Source organism: Staurois parvus, unplaced genomic scaffold (genome assembly GCF_062004578.1).
Source record: "Staurois parvus isolate SC_StPar_1 unplaced genomic scaffold, SC_StPar_1.0 ptg000172l, whole genome shotgun sequence".
Taxonomy (NCBI): Eukaryota; Metazoa; Chordata; class Amphibia; order Anura; family Ranidae; genus Staurois; species Staurois parvus.
In genome coordinates, this window is record NW_028317968.1 from 5,624,516 (window position 1) to 5,647,702 (window position 23,187).

General features: G+C 40.3%; 1 protein-coding gene across 2 annotated transcripts; it reads right to left on the reverse strand.

The window, feature by feature from the left end:
* Positions 1-579: 579 nt before the first annotated feature.
* On the reverse strand, positions 580-21,227 carry NLE1 (notchless homolog 1). 2 transcript variants are annotated; one of them, XM_089676622.1, is made up of 13 exons: positions 21,095-21,227; positions 19,300-19,444; positions 17,736-17,953; positions 17,103-17,182; positions 13,832-13,908; positions 11,946-12,043; positions 10,845-11,037; positions 7,930-8,065; positions 5,358-5,404; positions 5,015-5,217; positions 4,654-4,813; positions 4,496-4,566; positions 580-3,567 (listed from the first exon to the last, which is right to left on the reverse strand). In XM_089676622.1, the coding sequence occupies exons 2-13, from the start codon at positions 19,432-19,434 to the stop codon at positions 3,555-3,557; spliced, it is 1,431 nt and encodes a 476-aa protein (XP_089532748.1). In that variant the 5' UTR covers positions 19,435-19,444; positions 21,095-21,227; the 3' UTR covers positions 580-3,554. The 2 variants fall into 2 exon arrangements, with proteins under 2 accessions (XP_089532748.1, XP_089532749.1); XM_089676623.1 differs by having other exon boundaries at positions 21,109-21,215.
* Positions 21,228-23,187: the final 1,960 nt, after the last annotated feature.

The following is a 23,187-nucleotide window of genomic DNA, read 5'->3' on the forward strand; positions in this document are numbered from 1 at the left end:
GATGCTTTAGAGGGGGGGGGGGGGGTAGGCAACCTGTCAGGAGCCATCTACTCCTCTATCAATGCCATTTGATGATATACCATGATCCTGATTTACCAGCAGTCAGCTCCTAACCCTGGCTGCTGCCTCTCAGACCTCAGATCAGAGCAGCACAGAGCCAAGTAAAGTCCTAGGCTTCTCCTTAGTTTTGACACAGCTAAGGGGACACTTGGGAGGGGGAGGTTATTGTGTTGTTGGACTTTGCATTACATACTACTGACCTCTGCAGTATTTACTCCTGACCCCTGCACACTGAATTACTAACTACTGATAATTTACTCTTGACCCCTGCACTCTGCATTACATACTACTGACCTCTGCAGTACTTCTTACCCCTGCACTCTGTATTACATACTACAAACCTATGGGCTACTCATTCCTGCACTCTGCATTGCATACTACAGACTTCTGTGGTTAAATTTTAGCTTTCTAGATCTATTTCACATACTGTATATTACTGCATATTCTTTGATTTCCATCTAAACATTTTTCAATAACAGTATTTATAAAAAGTATTTAACTCTTAAAGGAAACATAGTAAACAATGAAAATATATTTATTTTCAAATCCTTGAAAGCAACTCATTTTATTTTATATATACACACACGTATATAATTTATATACATATCTAGTGGATGTTTTTTTTTCACAATGCAACAAAAACATGCAATGTATTCTGCATTTAACCACAAAAGGGCAAATATTTTATAGCACGTTATTTCCAAGGCCAGGGGAGGTACTCCCAATGGGTTCACAGGAAGCTTCTGCTTCTTATATTAAGTCCATCATATCAGTATAAAACATCAGCAAATAATGCATCAGGGTTTATGGTGCATGCGTGTGAGTCCCCACGGTCAGCACTCGCTGTGATTGTACACAGCAGGAGCCTGTCAACAAGTCTCAGCCAATGATTCATAGCCGGGACCTGCTGATCAGCTGTGTACAATCACAGCCCGGAGCTCTATGCTGACAATCAACACAGAGCTTTGTACAGAGAGAACATCTCTGTTTCTCATCCCTGTAAAGCAGAGATGAGAAACTTAAGAGATCTCTTAGTAAAATCAGCACACTTTACACACATTACACATAGTTAGGCACACATTTAACCCCTTGATCACCCTAGATGTTAACCCATTTCCAGCCAGTGTCATTCATACAGTGACAGCGTATAATATCACTGATTACTGTATTAATGGCACTGGTGATGTCAGTGGCAGTCAGTTCTCCCAACATCAGTTAGTGTCAGATTGCCCACGGCACTATTGCAGTCCCATTGTAAGTCCCTGATAAACACCATAAAAAAAAAGTAAACATTCCAGTATATATACACCATAGTTTGTAGGCGCTAGCACTTTCATGCAAACCAATCAATATATTCTTATTGGGATTTTTTTTTAATCAAAGAGATGTAGCAAAATACATTTTGGCTTACATTTATGAAGAAATGTGTTTTTTAAAAAAATGTTTTATCGGATGTTTAATAGCAGAAAGTAAAAGAAAATACGTTATTTTTTAGTTTCTGGTCTTTTTTTTTCGTTTATATTGCAAAAATGTAAAACCAAAGTGGTGATCAAGTACCACCAAAGGGAAGCTCTATTTGTGTGAAAAAAAAAAAAGATATAAAAAGTAGCGCAGTGCTAAATAGCAAAAAATGGCCTGGTCATGAAGGGGAAGCCCCAGGGGCACAGCACAGAGCTCTGAAGTAACAAAACAGCATGTGTATAATGTTTCTTCAGATCGTAAGCGCCAGTGATGGCACCGACTGTTGCTTGCTAGAAAATACTCATTTTACCTACAGGTAAGCTTTATTATAAGCTTACTTGTAGGTAAAAATGTCACATAAGACTTTACTACCTCTTTATGTAAATCCAAGGACAAAAATTAAATATACTGCAGCTTTTCTGTCCTGAGCTGTTGGGGCTCCATGCTTTTTGTTCCTTTATTTTACCTGGCGATTCTTCCTCCAAGAATCTCCTGTTCTAGTTTTTGCCAATTGTCCTGGGATGACAATGGTCCCCCCGATTGTTCATCTATACAGCAGCAACTTTGTTGACCTTGGTTGCTCACTTATAATTTGGACCAAAGGCTGATGTTCTTGCACGTTCAATTTAGTCCATAGCCTGAGCAAGACCTGACCTAAACTAGTGGTAGGGACATAGGAAACGGGTGCAATAACAGGAAGCCACCGGGTGCAGAGTTGTGTACAGCGTAAGAATTTCAAGAAACAAAAAGTGTAAATCTAAAACTTGATATATAAAGCAGGTTATTTGTATAGTATTAAAGAACTCTCACGAGCATTGAAAAACGAAATACCTGTCCACACATTAAATTATAAACACCTTTCTTTGCTTCTCCAATGAAATGCTAATGCATTGTACAGAAAAACCCTACTTTAGTTCTTCCATTCCTGCCTGTGAGCTCCCCCCTGCTAAAAGTTTGATTTCTTTGCATTACCATTGGTGAGATCCAGTGCCACCCCAGGTCTGTGAACTTCCCTGTCAAGCTGACACCATTCACACTGAAGATACCCAAAAGCTACCCATAGCACATGTGTGCACATGTGAACACAGCGCTGTGTGAAGCACCAGCAGAAAACATTTTTTCTGCTACTTGCAGAACTCTCAGCGCCTTTGTTTTGGCTGGGTACAGCTTGTCAGGTGAAGGATTTTCACTGTGGAGAACAATGTAAATCAGCAGCCAAAAAGTTTTTTTCTCCTTCCAGTCTAGCTACTAGATGCAGGAAATACACTCAGTGCCTGTTTGGCTGGGAACTGCCTGCACGGTTATGGATTTTTGCTATATTACAGAACAATGTAAGTTAGCAACCTTTCCCCCTCCACTCACTGTATTTCAGATGATGGCATTTGTTTGCCTGGTGCCTGAGGCAAGCACTGTCAATCAGCGCTCATTAGATGTTAGTCTTCTTGTGAGCAGTGTGGTTGGCCAGTTGTGGGGGGCGCCCGATCAATTACGCTAGCTCAGCAACCACACCATGCAGACAAACGGGACAAAGTGCTACATGCACTCGGTACCTGGGGGACAGTAGAGCTCATAAAAAGTTTGCTGAGACTTTCTTTGAAAGGTGAATGGACAGAACACTTGATGGTATGGTTATTACATTTTCAAACAAAGAAAACTACCACTGCTGGGTAGCTAACATGTTCTGATGGGAGAATAGAATTCAGTTTTAAAATTTTCTGGGTGGCTGTTCCACATATACATAGAACAGAAGATTTTTAGAAATATTTGTTCTGTCCATATCAAAAATTTTGTAGACTGAAGCATTCTTTCAAAAATGTAGATTCCTTAAAGCAATAAAAAAACCAGAAGAAACCTCAACAGTGCGCAATGCTGTACATTTTAACTATTCATACAGCTTAATTTTCAATAGTTGGTCTTCTTTATATCAGGAACGGTGTATCTTGCTCAAGCTGGCATAGACCAAACCGCATGATCTTCATCTTTTCAGTGAATGTACACCTTGTTTCACCAATCATATCACTGTGTCTGTAGGCTCATCTTCTCCATCTGTAGAAAATATGTGAATAACGTTACATAAATCAAATAGTGAAACAGAAAAAAATATAAATTATAATGCATTAGAGCTGAACTTCAAAAAAAATTAAAACAAATAAAAAAGTGTGTGTGTATATATATATATATATATATATATATATATATATATATATATAAAAATAAATTAATTCAGATATATGAAAATAAAATGAAAAAAGAAGTTATTCTATATATGGCTAGCAGATGAAATCTGTTTTTTATGTTAGCCATCTAATATCCCCTGCACAAGAGAAGTCAAGCCAGAGGAAGGAGCCCCTGTCCAATCATGCTCTACTGCACTGCACAATGCTGCCAGTGTAACATTGAACACTGAGATCATTACAAAGAGGACCACATGTCTGCTGTTCCCCCATTGTCCAATCACATGCTAGGACCAGAAGGTGACACTGCAATGTTTTTTAAAAGTAAAGACTATTAATCTGAATACAGCAATACAATGTAGAGGACTACAGCTGCTCAAACAGGTCTGGCCAATCCCAGGAGGCAACACTGCAATATTTTTAAGAGTACATCTGTCACCTGGCAAAGACTAATATGTTGAATACAGCAATACAATGCATGCAGCTAGAGCTGCTCACACATTGCTTTCAATGCCTGTCAGGTGATTCTTACCGATTCCATCTTATTAAATACCAATACATATTTTATTATCAATTCTAGAATAGTTTTTTTTTATATATATTTGTATCACAGTCTCCTGCAAAGACCACTAAATCCATTTCCGTTTTTATTCCTCAAACTCTAAATCATCTGACCAAAGTGAGAGAAGAACATTACACTAATAACTACATTCAAATTGGCTTAGCAAGCATACACATCCATATCTATTTGCTTGATAGGACACATCCCCATAATATAGCTTACATTTCATAGTACTTACATCCTCAAACATTTATCTTTCCCTCCACTGGCTACTCTTTGCCCATCGGGGCTCCAGTCAACAGCATAGACCTACAGCAAGAAAGAGTTTAAATGATGGTTACAAAGATATCTTCTCAGACTGTTCTTTGCCAATCTTGAACAAAATCATTTGTGTACCTCATCTGCATGCCCTGGGAGATCCACAGCCAGCTTCTTGGTTTTAGTATCCCAGACTTTGAGTGTACTGTCGCTGCTTCCGCTGACCAACAGCCTGCTATCTGCTGACCAAGCAATCTGATACACAGCAGATACATGGCCACGTAAAGATGCTAAGAACCTACAATTCAATGAGAAAAACAAATGCACATTTTACTATATAAATCAGAATGAGTTAGTGCAAGAAATAGCAGACAGACAATTGATTACAAAAATACATCAATTTAGAAAAACGTAAGTAAAATGAGGAAAAGCAATTCGTAAAAATTATCTGTTTAGGTCAACAAATAGTTACAGATCCAAAGGCTTTGACAACACTTACTTTCCAGTTTTTCCATCCCACAGCTTGACTGATTTATCAAAGGAAGCACTGGCGATGATTCTAGTGTCAGGTGAAAAAAGGACCTCATTGATTAGAGCCTGGTGTCCAGTCATTCTCTGTAAAGGCTTTTTATCTTCAGCAGGAGCCCAGAGGAAGAGTGTGAAATCATCAGAGCCAGACACAAGTCTCTCTGGAGCGTTTCCCTGTGTTGGAGCAAAATCAACCAAAAAAAGTAAATAAAATAATAAAAATTTCCACAGCAGTGCAAATTGCACAAAGTGCGACTCAATGTGTGTAATTACAGTATAGAAATCAAAATCAATGGAAGCCATAGTATACACACCCGAACTTGATTGTATCGCTGCAAGGCTTTTTCCTTTAGTACCTCCACTGAAAAGTAACAAGAAAAACATGCTATACTGAAAGGAAGCTTTAAATGGCATTAACTCTTGGTTGACATGCATCTTAATAAGGAAAATTTAATTAAAATCCAAAAGCATAAAATCACATGAATCTGTTTTTGTCTTTGTACTAGCAAAATGTAGTAAAGGGGAGACAGTTAAACACTCCACTTTCTACAAGGCAGGTAAAACTGTTTGTCTAATAAGTTAACATATTACAATACCTTTTAAATATGAATACAAGTGAGCGCTAAAGAGCCAATGAAAAGCAGCTAGTACAAGAAATGAACCCCTTCATCCACAAAAAATTAACATATAAAAGTGCAGTGCTAAGTGATCAATTATAAATTAAAATAGGATATAATCATAATATGTGCTCATGGATAATGTATATAACATCTATATATGTGAAAGTCCAAAGTGAAGCCAAAAATGTCTCAGTTATATGGTGTGATGACCAGTAATCAAAACAAACAGACCATCAGTGTAGGCAAAAAACCCATCTGTGAGTCCTCCACCACTATGCTTCTTGTAGACACATGTTCTCAAAGGGACTCGCCTCCTAGATGAGATTTCTATAGCGGAGGAGCGGTTTATTGCTTGGAGAGATCTCTCTGTGCAGAGCTTGTTCTATTCCACTTCTGATACACCATATGAGATTCCTACAGCGGAGGAGCTTTACATTGCCTGGAGGGATTGCTCTGCTCCAAGTCTGGTTTATTTTATTTCTGGTGAGTGCATAGTGGTGGAGGACTGTCACGGATGGTTTTTGTGCCCACACGGATGACACATTTGTTTTGATTACTAGTCATCACACCGTATCACTGAGGAATTTTTGGTTTCACTCAGTACATTTCACTTGGGACTTTCACATATATAGATGTTATATACATCATCCATGAGCACATATTATGTTTATATCATGTTTTAATTTACAATTGATCCCTTAGCGCTGCACTTTTATATGTTCAGTTTCTGGTGATTGCTGAAGAATGTGCTGATATGAATGAAGCACTGTGGAGCTTTAGCTGATAAACCCTTTTTGCGGTCAGGGACATTTCAGCCATTTTTTTTGCAAACAAGTTAAAATGCAAATTTTAGGCCTGAAGACTAGTTAAAACCCCTAAACATTACATATTTTGTGAAAGCAGAGACGCTGGAAAAATGTCACACAATATTAGCATAACATTTTATCAAACTTATTTTTCAGTAAAAAAAAATACACTAAAGTTAGTTTTAGTGCACACAAACGCAATATATTAGATTTTTTGTAAAATACAAAAGATGAGGTTGGATGGAGTAAACAGATACCAGACATGTCAAGCTATTGTGCGAGACCATGAAACGGTAACAAACTTCCAAAATCCATCCATAGGCAAATAGGGAGTGTGTTCCGGTGCCTGTGAAAGTGATCATGTGGCTTTACTGCAGTCTGAACCACTTTCAGGAGAAAGTCAACATTTGACTTGTAAAGTGCACACACATTCCTAGCCATTGCAGCTGCTGGGAGTATGTGTAAGCACCACCAATGCAAGCCTTACATCAGTGGCAGCTAAAAGATTGAACCCACAGGGGGTTATTTACTAAAACTAGAATGTGCAAAACCTGGTGTAACTCTGCAAAGAAACCAATCAGCTTCCAGGTTTTAACCCAAAGCTTATTTGAGCAAGGTGAAGCTAGAAGCTGATGGGCTACATTGCACAGCTGCACCAGATTCTGAGTGCACCAGTTTTAGGAAATTTACCCAAGCAAAATGGATCCCTTCACTAAGTGAAGACAAGTTTTAGTTGCAAAGTTTTTATTAAATGCCATTAAGATCCAGTGGATATTTTCCGTCTGATATGAAGAGTCCTTCGATCTCAACTCACCATCCACACACACACTAGATGTGGATGGGGGAAATCACTCTCGCTGAAGTATTGTATTCTGACAGCAGAGAGACTTTCCCAACTGTCTTAACACACTGATCAGGGCTGCCGGCTATAGCCAGCAGTGCAGATCATGCGGAAATTTTCCAACAGGCTGGTTGTACAAAAGTTGATCGGTAGATCAACTTCTGAACAATCAGCCTGCCCATACATGGATTAAAATCTGGCCAATCCCTGCTGAACTGGCTGAATTTTGATCCATGTATGGCCAGCTTTAAAACGTTTCCAAAACCCAAGAAACAAAAATATGAGGGTTGTCATCCTAGAACAAGAAGTGTATTGCTGTCTGGACCACCAAGGAAAAAAAAAAAAAGAAATAAAAAAAAAATCTGAAAAAGAAAATCAATTCAGTCACTGCATCTAAGCTGCACTATATTACATTTTTGATCATCATGCTGCTCTAATGCATTTCATTTCTACAGAGTTTGTGACCCGAAAGAATGCAGATATGACCCCTTTGTCTGCAGGTTTGCTTTGGTCAGTGATTGAAAGTCCTCAGCAAAGGTTTGCTTAAAGATTTAGAGGATATTTTTTCTCTGAGAGTGAGCTAGCCTACTTAATTTTAGATTTCATTAATAGCTCTTACAGGAGCCTTGCATGTCCTGGGGATTGATGGAGGCTTCAGCAGGGTTGAAGGCCCCGGTCCGGAGAACATAGTCTGTACTTAGTGCCATTGTATTAACCCAGTGACCGTGACCTTGAAGAGTGCGGCAAAGAACTCCCTGCAAGAAATTTGCAAAATGTTAAAAAATAAAAAATTGACATTCTTACAGTGAAACTTTCAGTCATTTAAATAAAAGCAATAAATAAATATACACTCAAAAGGCAGACACCGTATCACACTTGCTAGTACCTTTCCGTTAATCCTTCTGGTGTACCTGGGAGGACTCCTTATTTAGGACACATTCTTATCTGAGACAAAGCTCACCCCCCCACCCCAATAATTCAACAAGCCAAGTGCAAGATCCAAAATTACCAATAGAGGCTTTAGCATGTGTATCCATGGTCCTGGGGCAAAAGGGCTCCCTGGTTAATAAAGTATTTGGAATCGGAGTGCTTGAAACACCTGTCAGGTCTTTTTGCCATCAGTGTCCCAATAAAGAAATTTCCCTTCACTTTCTGTTCTGAAAACAAAACAGGAGAAGCTAGAAGTAGAATTCCAGCCTAAACCTAACTAGCCTTAAAATAGTCTTCTCCTCCCTCCTAAAACCTATGCGAACAGCTGTATAACAAAAGGATACAAATACTTACCTATTTTTGGCCTGCTCCATTCCGATCACTTGATCCTGCTTCCCTGTGTCAGCCAGCAGCGGGTTCAGGGGAGAGGAGGGAGCGCCAACAATGGATAGGCCGTGGGAGTCTATGGGTGATGTCACCACTCCAAGCTTAACCAGCTGTTGTTGAGCGCTCTCGTCTCTTCCTTGCAACCTCCACTGGCTGGCACAGGGGATCACATGAATGGAAAGGAGCGGCCTGAAAATAAGAAAGTATATACATCTTTCTTACATGGATTAGTCAGCATAGGTGTGAGAAAGGGACATTTGTATAGCTAGTTAGATTTAAGCTGGAATTTCACTTTAATCAGTTCACATCATTGTACAATAGGCCCAATCAGTGCCCATCTGTGCAACATACCAGTGCCAACCTGTGCAGCTTATCACTGCCAGTTAGTGGCCATCTGTGCAGCCTCCATCGTTGAAGAAGAAAAATTATTTATTTGCAAAATTTTATAACCGAACATTTGTCTTTTTTCGTTTAAAAAACAAAAACACAGTGGTGATTAAACACCATCAAAAGAAAACACTGTCTCAAAAAAAAAAAAAAAAAAAAAAATTTAATTTCGGTACAGTGTTTAGTGACCACGCAATTGTAATTGAAAGTGCGACAGAACTGAAAGTTGAAAATTGGACTCGACAGGAAGGGGGTGAAAGTGCCCAGTAGGCAAGTGGTTAAGCATTGTAAATCCACTGACTTTCAATGGCCACGCATCTTCTCAAAACAAATGTAAAATATAGTGGGCACAAGTTCATAACCAGCCCAAGAAAAACGTAGACCAGGATTATTGTGCTTGATAGTAACCAAGATTATGTCTAAAATCTGGGTGGGGTAGCAGACAGGACCCCCTACGTGCACAAGCTGGGCTATATTTGCATGTGATGTGACATAAAAGTTTTTAAAAGTCTAACTAAAAGGCAAAACTTTTTTTTTAATTTTGGATACAGTGGAGAGGGATTAGAACACCTGTCAGGTTTTTACCACTGTGTGTTCCCATTAGGGAGATTCATCCTCTCTATTTGTCCTGTTTACGGTTATCAGAGAAAGTGAAGGAAAATTCCAAAATTTGCGTTGTCACCAGAATAGTAATAGAGGGGAAATTTTCCAATGGGAACACTAGTTCTAGTGACAACTAGGGATTCCCTCAATTTGGAGGGATTTCCTCTCACTTCCGGTATTGACTATGGGACAGGAAGTGAAGAAATCTATCCACTTGGACACAAAAAATCTGACAGGGGATAAAACCCTTCCCTAATCTATCCAAGAATGAAAAGAAAAAAAAGTTTTGCCTATAGTTCTATTTTCTACTCAACTACATTTTATTGACGTTTTAACATGGCTACAGACAAGAAAGCATTATTTTCAACCCTGAAAAACCTCACACCCTTAGTTCTACATTAAACATTCAAAGCAATAAAAACCTGACCTGGCTTTTTAATTATTCCCCACTACCAAAAGGTAAACGTTTTGGCTTTAGAGTTCTTTAAACCCTGGTTCACGCTGATGCGATTGACCGTTTAAATCACATGCAATGATTGGAAATGGAACTGTTCTAATCAAAATTGGAGTTGCAGCGCTTAGAAAAGTAGTTCTTGCACTACTTTTCCCAATTTGGGGTGCGACTTGCATAGACATCTGTGCATGAGGTCGCACAGATGTCTATCAAGTATCACCTGAAGTCGCACTGCCATCCGACTTTGAAAGTATGCGACTTCAAGTGAAGTCACACGATTTCAAAGCCGGGTCCAGTGTGAACCGATGCAAAATACAGAGAATAGCAGGCACCACAAGCCACATGTATTTTTCTGAATCATTTGTTTGTCGGCTTTATTTAAAGCAGTAAGTTCCTTTTAATGGACAATTTAACCTTTGCCTACATTTATACAGCATTTATAAACTTAAAAGTACCTGGGTGTTATTTCATTAACAGTTACTAGTAAGTTCTGAGACTAAATACGTGCTACAAATCCTTTGTAATATTTGCATCCATTTCACGGCTGCAATAAATAGGGATTGAGTGAGTCATTCCTATTTTTTTTTTTGCTAAACTGGCTTCTACTTCTCCCCCACCCCCCCTCATTTTAAAAAACGATGATAACCTGTTGCCCTGGGTAAGGCAGACACTTTTCCACTTTTAACTCCAAGTAAACTATTTATCTGTAATTTTCCTGAAACAGCTAGTAACTGAAAATTTTAATTGCCTTTGCAGTATCGCCAAAAACGTACATCGCTTGATCTCCAGACTTTTATCGTTCTGTCCTGTGAAGAGGAATAAAGCAGACCATCTCCTCCCCACTTCACTGTAGTCACTGATTGTGTGTGGCTGGTAAGTATCTTCTGGCACTGGCCCAAGACAGTATCCCAGATACGCACGCTACAATCTTTGGATGAACTGGCAAGGTATCTGCACTCTGGATTCCTACAACAATAAGACCAAATACTTTACAGCTTCCATGGTGGTAAAAAAAAAAAAAAAAAAAAAAAGACATAACAGTACTGAATACATGCTTTTTTAGAAGCTAAATGAAAAACAAAAAAGGACATGCAGGCATCTATTAACTAATTTTGCTATTAGAAAATGAAGACACAGCAAACTGCTCTGGATCATACATCTCCTCCTCACCTAGGTGAGCGTCAACACCTGGGAAGACAGCACAATTTAGATAGACTTAAACCAGCCATAGACGGTTTGAATCTCGGCCAAGATTCGAACCATGAATGGGCAGGCTGAATGTACCCAAGTTAAATCTATCAACTTGGGTACAACCAGCTTGCTGGATTTTAGATGCGATTACTGCTAGTGGTTGCTATAGCCGCTAGCAATAATCACTGTGTTCTCCAGGCAGGGACAGTCACAGCTGAGGTCAGAAGAATGGAGTATTTGACTGCCCTTAATAGTGATCCCATTTCTCTCTTTGAGGCTGTATGGGAGCCATGGGACATCTCTACATTCACTCTCCTCTTCCCTCTCTCTAAAGTAGTTATAACTCTCTATGACCTTAACTGACACCTTTATTATTTTGCATCCTCTACCTATAAGTATCCTCCTTCTAAGAAACTTCCTTTTAGACTCATTTACATACGGTTATGTCTAGTGTTTTGGTCTAAAACCTGTTACACCACCTTAATGTTCCTTTTGTATCTTTTCATGTCTCTGTTGGGCACATTTATGGCATGTTCCATTTGGAAAACATAACTACTTTTCTCGAGATTTAATTGTCAAGTTATCTTTTGCCTAATATTTTTCTATGTGCCTATATTATGTACTTGTTAAACCTTTCAATAAAAATACAACTATAAAAAAAGAAAATGGGGTGTATAGCTTACAAGTGAAGAGGCTCCCAGCTTAGCCACGTTATCCATTTTGTGTGTCCGATCAGTGTTTTACCAATCTGCTTTCCAGTGTTTGGGTCCCATATAAAAATCTGAAAGTGTATAATAAGCAGTTACCAAATGTTGATGCAATGAATACAAATTCAAAACGGTTACTTTAAATTTTGAAGATCATTTAACCATGTGCACGGAGAAGCAAAATAACACAAAAACCAGATAACTGGTATACATTTTTCCATATGATCTTTATACTGTCACAAATGCTGGCTGACAATATGTAGGTTAAAGTGGTTGTAAATCCTTACATATAACCCAGTGCAGTAACTGGCCTCAGGTGATACACAGAGGTGAAACAAATCCTCCTACAAATATTGTATCTGTTTATCTTCAGTTTTCCCTTCTTTGCAGCTGAAGAAAGTTCAGAATTTATACAGCTTGTCTGAGCTTTCAGAAAGCAGGGAGCTAAAGGTACACTCTGCAGAGTTCAGTGAGAGCTGATTGGAGGGAAGGGACACACCCTGTCAATCATAGGCTGCATGGTAGAGCTCCCTCCACAATGAATGAGGCAGCAGACAGAAATTACACTTAGCGCTCTGGATTGAGACACGTACTCAACAGAGTCCAGGGGTGCTCAACCTGTGGCCATTGAATCCCTCTGATATGGCCCTCCCCTTCAAACCAGGGAAGTGTATGCCTGGGGTCGACAACCTGATGATCGTGATCTGGGCTTGCCGACTTGCCATCCCAGAGCATCAACCTGGCAGCAGAGGAAGCAAACGGCAGCAGAGAGAACAGGAGCTGCATAAGCTAATGCTTCCTCTTCAGCACCAGCTCCTGTCGCAGGCAGAGTGACACTAAGTGCACCTTGCCTGGGACCTTTGTAGCAGCCTGGAGAAGAGAGATGCCAGAAGCTGGAAGAGGAAAAAAATGGTTAGTATATTAAACAGCACATACACTGCACTTTTGCAAAGGGCATATTAGCACCTATAAAAGAGTTAAATACTATTAGGCTGCTTTCACACTGATCTGAGGGTACAGCGCAGTGTACCTGGGGGTAATTGCACTGAGCCACAGACTTCTATTATATCCTATGAGTTTGGTGTACTTTCTGAAAGCGCACCAAAACTCCTGAACACAAGAGTTTAGGGTGCACTTTCAGAAAGTGCACCACACCCGAAAGAATAAATAGAGGTCTATAGCAAAGCGCAGCAAGCCAGCAGGTAAGCCGCAAGTGTACTGCGGTAAAGTTAAAATTCAGAGAGTTATTGTGAAAGCAGCCTTATAGGGCGCTTAGGACAGTGTGGACTTCTTTACATTTGCTATCTGGGGACAATAAAAACCCATAGTTAAGATGTGTTTTTACCACTCCTGCCCCACGCTCCAGGCAGCACATACAAAAAACTATCCTCTCCATTTTCCTGCTGCAACCGTTGAAAGCCGACTTCTCTCCATCTCCCTCCCGCCGACATTCAGCGGCTGAAGGAAGGGAACGTTCATTATGCTATAAAAAAATCTAATCTATTTCAATTCATTGTGGCCTGTGACTGATTACCAAATCACTTAAGTGGCTCTCGCTCTTCAAAAGGTTGAGCACCCCTGCTATAGAGGGATATGCTTTGTTCATATATTTCATGTTAGAGGTTTACAACCACTTTATTTACATTGCAAATGGGTAGAAAAATGTAATTGTTAAAATATAGGAAGCCTCCATACTGCACAGCAGTTTTACTGGGAAGATAGACACATATTAGAGTAGTCCGTAAAAGAAATTACAAAAAAAATATATCACCAAAAACATTAGTCGACTATATTATTGTAGGAGGGCAAAAGAAAAAATGATAAGAGAACCTTGCCAAACTCATTAGGAACTCATAACTCACCTGACTATTCTTACAGCCTGATGCAAGTTTCTTTCCGTCTGGTGACCAAGCAATACTGAGCACCCAATGTGTATGCCCTGTGATACAGAGATATATATGATAAACATGTATAGACGTGTACAGAAGAAGAAAAAAAAAATTAAAGCAGGCCTTTACACTAAAAATAAACTCTTCTCAAAAACTCCCCCCCCCATTCAACCACATGAGAATTGGCTTCCCAACCTCCGTTTTTTGTTTGATTTTATTCTATTTTCTTTATTTTACATGCCTGTGCCTAGACAAGAATGACATTCTATGCTCCCTATGCCTCATGATAAATGCATGTCACATATCCCAGAAGGCATAGGGTGGGCTTGGTGGCACAGAGTCATAAAGTGACTGCCTGAACCCAGAAAAGACAGTCTCCTCCCAATTTCATAAAAAGCAAGATGGTGGCATGGGACCTAAGCATTGGCAGATTCGGATTACAACAGGAAAATGCTGTATCTGAACAATGGGTAAGAGTCTGAATTGATGATAACCTGGCATCAGGTAAATGGAGATTTAAAAAAAATTAAAAACTAAATGTTGCTAGAGTATGGACATATAAAAATGTACAGAAGTAAAATGAGCTTTAAAACAAACCCTGACTGACCTCGGTAACTGCAGGTTTCCCTCTGCCAACCTTCTACTCTCCATTGTAAATACAGATCAGGAGCACGGGAAGAGAAGAGAAAAAGTGCTGAGACCTGTAGCACCTGCAGGCAGAGGCGTCCCTAGGGTTGGTGTCACCCGTTGCGGTAACACTTGGTGACACCCCTCCGATGATCCCCCCAGAATGGATCGGATCTGCGTATTGAGCATAATGGATCTGACTCCGCAGGATCATCGGCATGCAACCTATACGGGGTCACACCGGACCCACTCCCAGAAAAGGTAAGTTGTAAAAAAAAAAAAGCCGACAATCCCCGCAGGATGGATCGTCGGCTTGCTTTACAACTTACCTTTTCGTGGAGCGGGTCCGGTGTCACCCCGTGCGGTCGGTGTCACGCGGTGCGGACCGCATCCCCGTTTTGGGATGCCACTGCCTGCAGGGACTTCACTGCTTCAACTGTGAACTTTGAAGACAAACTACTTCATAGCGGCTGTAACTGCAGTTCAGCGAAAGATTTTAAAGCTTTTTTTTACTGCTTGTTGAGGATAAGTAACCATTTTAATGTCCATATTCGGGCCACATTTGTACTTTACAGAACTGAAAATAAATTCTAATGGTTTTGTTTCTATAATGCCTAATCTGTATAAATCACTCAGAGATATAAAAATGTCAGTGATTTAAAGGAGAGCTCCAGGAGCTATATTTGGAAAGAACAGCGAGATGTACAGTATATATAGCTGAGAAAATTAAGGAACTTTCAAGGTACTCTGTAATAGAACCTGGAGCAGATAAATGCTTTGTCAGTGTGTGAATTAAAAACAAAAAACACATTCATACTCACATATATGGCTGCAAAATTGGTCGGATGCTGCAGCTGTCCCTCGCCGGCTCCAAGACGAGAACTGAGCGATCACATGACCACTGATCACTCAGTTCTTGGTCTTCACTGAGCAGAGAGTAGTGACTGTCAATTACTGCTCTCTGTTCTAATCCTCCAGTGAGCACTGGGCTGTGAGGGGGCAGGAGCGTCTGGCTCAGGCTCTCAGTGCCAAGTTGATTGACAATAGTTTTCAGTTTGTTCACACTGTAAAGATATCTGGAAGAGGTTCTGCCAATCACAGGCTGTCACGCCCCTCCAGATTGTGTCTATGGTGTGTACACTCACCGGCCACTTTATTAGGTACACCTTGCTAGTGCCAAGAAAATTTCCCCCACACCATTACACCCCCAGCCTAAACCGTTGATACAAGGCAGGATGGATCTACGCTTTCATGTTGTTTACACCAAATTCTGACCCTACCATCTGAATGTCGTAGCAACCAGCCTGCCCATTCTTCTCTGACATCAACAAGGCATTTTCCTCCACACAACTGCTGCTCACTGGAAATTTTCTCTTTTTCTGACCTTTTTCTGTAAATTCTAGATTTTGTGCATGAAAATCCCAGTAGATCAGCAGTTTTTGAAATACTCAGACCAGCCTGTTACCAACAACTATGCCTCGTTCAAAGTCACTTAAAACCCCTTTCTTCCCCATTCTGATGCTCAGTTTGAATTTCAGCAAGTTTTCTTCACCATGTCTACATGCCTAAATGCATTGAGTTGCTGCCATGTGATTGGCCGATTAGCAATTTGTGTTACCAAGCAATTGAACAGGTGTGCCTAATAAAGTGGCCGGTGAGTGTATGTGCTGGGACTAACAATAAGGTGAAGCCTCCATCCATTAACATTTTATATCCTGCCCACATAGTGTTTAGCAATGTGAGGGCATGGAGGAGGAGGGCATGGTGGAGAAGGGAGGAGAGTCATTTACCACTGTGTATACATCCACGTGTGACTCTATAGTTATGTAGTCTGCAGAGGTAAGACAAAAGAGGAAATGACCAGCTTAAAAAAGGAACTGGAACATGCTCAGTAAAGTTGGCAACGGCTGGTCCACACAATCTCAGGCTGCAGTTGGGACACAAACAAGGAGGGAGGGGCAGTGAACAGAAGGAAGGATCAACCAGGTTTTTTGCAATCTACAGAAAATGAATGCTCTAGTGGCAAAGTGAGCGTAAACACAATGTAATATAGCTAGTATTGTCAGTTTATAAAGATTTGGGCTTAATAACACTAACTCCATGCTGATCTAATCAGGATATGGCTCCACGAAAACGGTGCATGGAATACAGCATTGCCAAAAGGTTTAATACTCCTGGTCAGCGCACTCCCTATTTATTATCCAGGCTAGTTTAAAAAAAAAAAAAAAAAAAATGGTTGCTGCTATGAAAATCTTTGGTGGTCATGATTGGCAGCAACTAATTCCATTCATAAAACAGCAGGGACAGGGCACATAAGCACTGAACCAACAGTACTGCTTCGCACCTAATATTTGTTGGTGAGCTGCATCGTCAAAAGACAGTACCCACGTGTAATTTACACCCTACACTTTCCTACTGCTGTACTTTCCGAATAAAATTCCTGGAGTTCTACTTTAACTCTCCAGCATCTGCTATAAAGCTAAATATCAATTTTGGGTGGACTGACCATTTAAAAGTGATCTAACATTGATTGTATAGACTAATAAAAAATTGTGTTCAAATACAAGTACACTGTAGCCACAAAGGTGAAATAACAGAAATAGTCTGGCTTACTAACCCTTGGAAGTAAAGTGTGGTGTCTCTGTGGTGAGGTCCCAGAAGCGTACTGTGGTGTCTCCTGACCCACTGGCCAAGTACCTGCATGCAAACATAATGAAACATCAGCTCTACTCTAAACGTCATCGTTTTTCTTTGAATAAAGGGTGTTAAAAAGGTAGTTTTTAAGTGAAGCTATGCTTGCTTATTGAGCCCTGTTGTTGGAGCCAAGAGAACTCCACTCCCTCAGCTGTGCCTGTTAGCCTTTTAGAAGCCTCACAATGAGATCAATTGACTTTACATTTAGTTCAGCCAGGCATTGGGGGTAATTAAATAAAACAGCATGGTATAAAATCTGGTGCATCTCTGCATAGAAGCCAATTAGCTTCCAGTTATTGTCAGCTTAATTGAACAAGCTGAAGTTAGAAGGTGATTGGCCACCATGCACAGCTTCACCAGATTCTGAGTGCACCAGTTTTCGTAAATCTCCCCCATTGTTAGCAAAAGGCAGAAAATCAGCGGTTTATCCATCTTTACAATATGGTGGCAGCAGAAAATAAAATTGTGAACACTCGATGCCCCAATAACCATTCAACCAAAACAAATTATTCTATAATGACAAAGTTGATTTCAAACATTTTGCAAACATGCTTACTTTCCAGTTGGGCTGAATGCAACTGAGATCACAGCTTCAGAATGCCCCTCCAAAGAACTGGTGCATCGTGTTACTGCACGGACCTTGAACACAGCTTGTGGTTGATAAATTACATCCAAAACCTTTTCTGTTTCCACAGTCTGCTTCTCCAAGGTTTTTTCCAAAGATGTCACAATCTCCACATCATGGACAAAAAAGGCAAGTGGCACAGCTTCCTCCTGAAACAAACATACTGCTTTTAGAAAATCTACTTCATAGCTGAAATAACAACAAATACAAAATGGAAAAAAAAAAAAAAAAAATGTGTACCATCTACCACAAGTCCCAGCAAAGGAGCCACATAGCACTATTTTGCCAGTGGGGAGACTACTCTCTAGAGCCAGGACAAAAGGAGAGTAGCTGTGAACATAAAATCAATGTTTTAGCTTTCATTTTCTTACCAGAAAAAAAGGAGTTGGAAATCTGGTAAGATCCAATGGACAACCCATCCAACTTTAATTTTTTTTCCAGTTTTAGAGAATAACACATTTATTTGCAGGAAGAAAGCATCTGTTAGGCCCAACTCCAGTCAAACGTTTTTGTTTAGTTTGGACAGAATGTACAAAGGTTAAAACATGTCAACTGTTAACTGCAATGTCCCCATTTGGGGGATATCTCCTCATTTCATTCTGTGACTTTCAGACAAAAAGAGAGGCGAGGTATTATTTTCAAACATAACTATTTGACAGATGTCAGAACATGAAGTTTTTTTTGTTTTTTTTTTCCTACTGGGTTTCCACAGGCCAGCTAAAAGCTGAAGTTAGGTTTCCAGTGGGACTGCCCATTTTATAGGACAAAGGAAGAATTTAGGTCGGTGCCCCATGCAAGCATTTTCCATAATTATCCAGAGAAGATGGGTATAACTCAGAATTTGCATAATTTTGGGCTCTGAAAAGTCTTGTAACTTCATCTTCTACAAAACATGGGAAATTACACAATTCATTTACACATTTTTCAAAAGGTAAAGCAGTAATTTTATATGTTTGTTTTGCTATTATATTTGCCCACCTTTCCCCCTATAGAGCTGCTGTTTAACCCTGACTGCGATTCGCATCTATGTGGTGGCAGGGTGAATGGGCCTTAACAGCCAGCTGCCACATATGCACTGCTATGTAGTTCTGGGGAGTACTCCATTGAGCCCCTAGACTTGTGACTAATCTGTCACTGACAGCTCACAGTCATACACAATCAGGAGTTGGTAGGATGGGATCCCAAAGGGATCAGCACTGTGCAGCCAATCACAGTACAGAGAGATCAGGATCCCCTCCTACTGGCCTTGGGTTTCAAAACCCATTTAAAGTGTTGGCTTTGACTAGCATAAAGGGGTGAACTTGTGCTGTACATCTTTCATCACACTCTTCAATCTACCTAGCTCATGAAACCTTTACAACCAATTTGTTGAATCTTCAAAAAAGTCAGAAACAAAATAACACAACTGCTTAATCCAGCAATAATAAAACACAAAGATTATAAATGATGCTTTATTGATGTAGATTTAATTATTGTCAAGCATAGATGACTGTACCTCCTGTAACAGAGTATTGCAGACCAGCTGCAGTTTGTCAGGTGTTATATCCACGGGTACATCAAAGGAAGATCCCAGCACCTCTCCACTTTCATTTTTAAACTGAATCAAAATTCTTCCCACGTCTTCCTTCATAGCTGCAAAACTAACAGGGAAACAAATATTCATTCGCTTCAGTAGTCACTCACTGGGCTGTTTATTGCAATTTGTTTACATAAATAGATATACATTATATATATATATATATACATACACACACAGAGAGAGAGAGAGACACACACACACATTTTTAATACACAATTTGGAGTAGTACCTTTGCCATTCTCTCTTTACATTTTGAAAGCATAGAAAAGGAATACAACCTCTGTCAAGTTTTACTTGTCGTCTGTGCCCTGTTGAGAAGATTTCTCCTTACAATGGAACTAAAATGTTTTTATAAAATGTGAGCAGCCAGACTTTTTATTGTGGAAGAGTCATGCTATTTCCCTTCTGCAATAAATAAAAAAAACTTACCTGTCTGTTTGTAGTCACCCTTATAATGTACACTGAGCTGTGCAATCGCAGCTCAGGGTACATTTTTGCCATGGAGCCTTGGTGTATGAATGAATAAACTCCATAGCATGATTGGAATTACGTAATCCTGCACCTGACACTAAAAACAGCCGAAAAAAGTTGACACCTGGGGAAAAAGATGTTGTATTGCTGTAGTGGAGGTATTACAGAGTCTAGTTTTTCCTTAATCATTTGTCTACTAAGGTATGTTTAAAAAGATCATGGTAGACAAGTGGTTAGTTGGACAACTGGTTAAGTCAAGCTTGCAATAGCTGTGAGCTTGATACCGGCTTCCCTTCTTTTCCACAGGAAGGTGGCTTGTATTACATCATTTTTGGGGTCACAGCTGTTTCTTGGGTAATGTAGCTATCTATGTTTGAATAGTTACATTGAGGGGTAGGGGACCCTCTGGGGGTCTAATAATCCTCTACTCCCCAGTGCCACCATAAAGAAGACCTGTTGTCTGGCAATGCTAACCACACATGAGGCTTGTTAGCCCCCTTGTGATTGCAATAAAGTAAAATACATTTAACCACTCACCTACAAGGCACTTATACCCCCTTCCTGCCCAGGCCAATTTCCAGCTTTCAGCGCTGTCACACTTTGAAATTTTTATCATTTTTTTTTGTGACAGATAGCTCTGTCACACTGTGCCCATCACTGCAGCCTCATTAGCACATAGTGAAGGAGAAAAATCACTTTACAAATTTTATAACAAAAACTAAGAAAAAACTTTTTTTTTTTCAAATTTTTCAGTGGTTTTTGGTTTAAGAAAAAATAAAAATCCCAGAGGTGATTAAATACCACCAAAAGAAAGCTCTGTCACAAAAATATTATAAAAATGTCATATGGGTGCAATGTTGAATACCCGCACAATTGTCAAAGTGTGACAGCGCTGAAAGCTGGACATTGGCCGGGCAGGAAGGGGGTATAAGTGCCCTGTAGGCTTGTGGTTAAAAACGTCTGATCTCAGTTTCAGAATCACACCAATATTAAAGAGATGAGGTGGCAACCCTAGCTACAAGAGGTACAAGCTGACAGCTCCAGTATCTATGCTATAGGACAACCCCACTAATAAACTCCTGAAATGAGATTCCATGTGCCGTCTCCTAAAAGTAGAAAACAAGCTGTCACTGCTAAGCCGGGTCCCCCTTCATTACACTGCTGCACTGTCACCGCCTTGGTAAATACATGTACATAGCTAGACCACACGTGACACGAATAACGAAACAGCGGCGCGTACCGATGTAAACTCACACGCCGTAGCTTTGATTAGCGATCGCTCACAAAGTACCACCGCTCACTTCTCTGCTATGGAAGCAGCACACACGTGTTTACCGGAGACGCACAGCCGATGACGTCATCCATGGGCATGACCAACCATAGAGATTCTTCAGGACAATCGCCACTGAAGGTAAGTAGAGCGCCACTCCTGGACAAGTCCCTGCATAAACTTTCTACAATCAGACGAGTGTAATCATTCAGAATTTACACTATCCAATATTAACTATGAGGAAGAAGGGAAAAAATCAGTTTTCTGAAGAATTTCATGTTTAGAAACATCATAACTGAGCACTTTTGCCCCCTTCCTGCCCAGGCAAATTTTCAGCTTTCAGCGCTCTCACACTGAGAATGACAATTAGGCTCAGTCATTAAGTGTTCTTGCATGGCAGACCCCTTACTGTTATCTCACATATATGTTCTTATTATTATAGCCACATTTACCACCCTAACTCCTCCCACAGTTTACACTACATAGACAGTAATATACCGAAACGTGCGGATTGTTCCTGATTGGTGTGCTATTACTTTGTGGAACGTTTCGCCGAATGGTTCACGAAATACCGGCATTTTTGTGGTGAAATTGGTCCCATAGGAATGAATGGTGGAATGTTCAAAACTAGAGTGGGAGCTGACAAAGCTAGAGTGTGAGATGAAAAATCAGGACATGATTTCTAAACTGCCATCACTCCCTCATTTTCAAGCCCACCTACACAAATCTTATATCAAAACATTCAGCTATCCCTTAAATAATTTGGTTCCCAAACACTTCACACCCAACTCATATAATAGTGTATATAATAGTAAATAAATAAATTATTGTGCTGCGCTCCCTAAAAATTGATATATATGCACATGCTGTTTTTGTTTTTAGGGATAATAATTTATTTGTTCAGCTATCCCTGCTGCCACTGAAAATGTCCACGGCTAAGCCATAGTCCTGATAGTTTTCACAATATGACCATTTGTTTGCAACTCACGCTGCCCATTGACATTCATTGAAACTCCACTCTAGCCACCTCAAATTTGAAGGGCAATTTCTAAACTGCGACTGTGCCTTCATTTTTAATATCTCAGAGACATACTATGCATCAAAATGTAGGTCTGGGTCTTGTGATTCTCACAATATAAATCTCTTTGCTGTAGGATTTATAATTTTTACACTACAACCGTTTGAAGATGGCAAGCGCCAGTGAAGTGAGCACGTTGGAGCAGTTTGTTTTTAACTGCTCTTCTCTGCCCTTGCTGTAGAGTGAGTTGCTATAGGAACCCAGGTGTGTGAGCAGGCAGCAGAGTGACAAGCCACTCCACCCAGTTACTCCACCCACTCCAGTTGTAGACTACTGGTGGAGGCAAGAACACTTCACACAATTTCCCCAGAAACTGTAGCTTTTCTAGTTATTATTATTATACAGGATTTATATAGTGCCAACAGTTTGCTCAGCACTTTACAATATAACAGGAGACAATACAGCAACAATACAGTTCAATACAAGAGGGTTAGGAGCAGGGGCGGACTGACAACTCATGGGGTCCCCCGGGCAATAGGGGATCATGGGGCCCCTATGTCCTTGCCCAAACTCAAAAAAGCCTATGAAAAAGGTACCATGGGCATCTCATGGGGCCCCCTACTGACCCTGGGCCCTCAGCCAGTGCCCGAGTTTCCAAATGGTCAGTCTGCCCCTGGTTAGGAGGTCCCTGCTCCTTGGAGCTTACAATTTAGTTCACACTAGCTTTGTCAGCAGCCGTCAGACAGGCGTTTGGGAAGCGTTTTTAAGGCTTCTCAATAGCCTATGAAAATTCTGCACATGGCAGCACACAGTGCTGTTCACACTGAAACGTTAACGTTGCGTTGCATCGCGGCAAAACTGATGCCTCGTGTCGAGTCAGGAGGAGTTGAAGCCTCCCATTCAAGTCTATAGTGCTGCTCCGCAAACGCCTGGCAGGCATTTGTGGTGCAGTTGCTAGGCGGTTGTGTAGCGTTAATACCATTAACTTCATTATAGGCGTTTGCGGTGCGGTTGTGAGGTGTTTGCGGAGCGTTAGGACCATTTA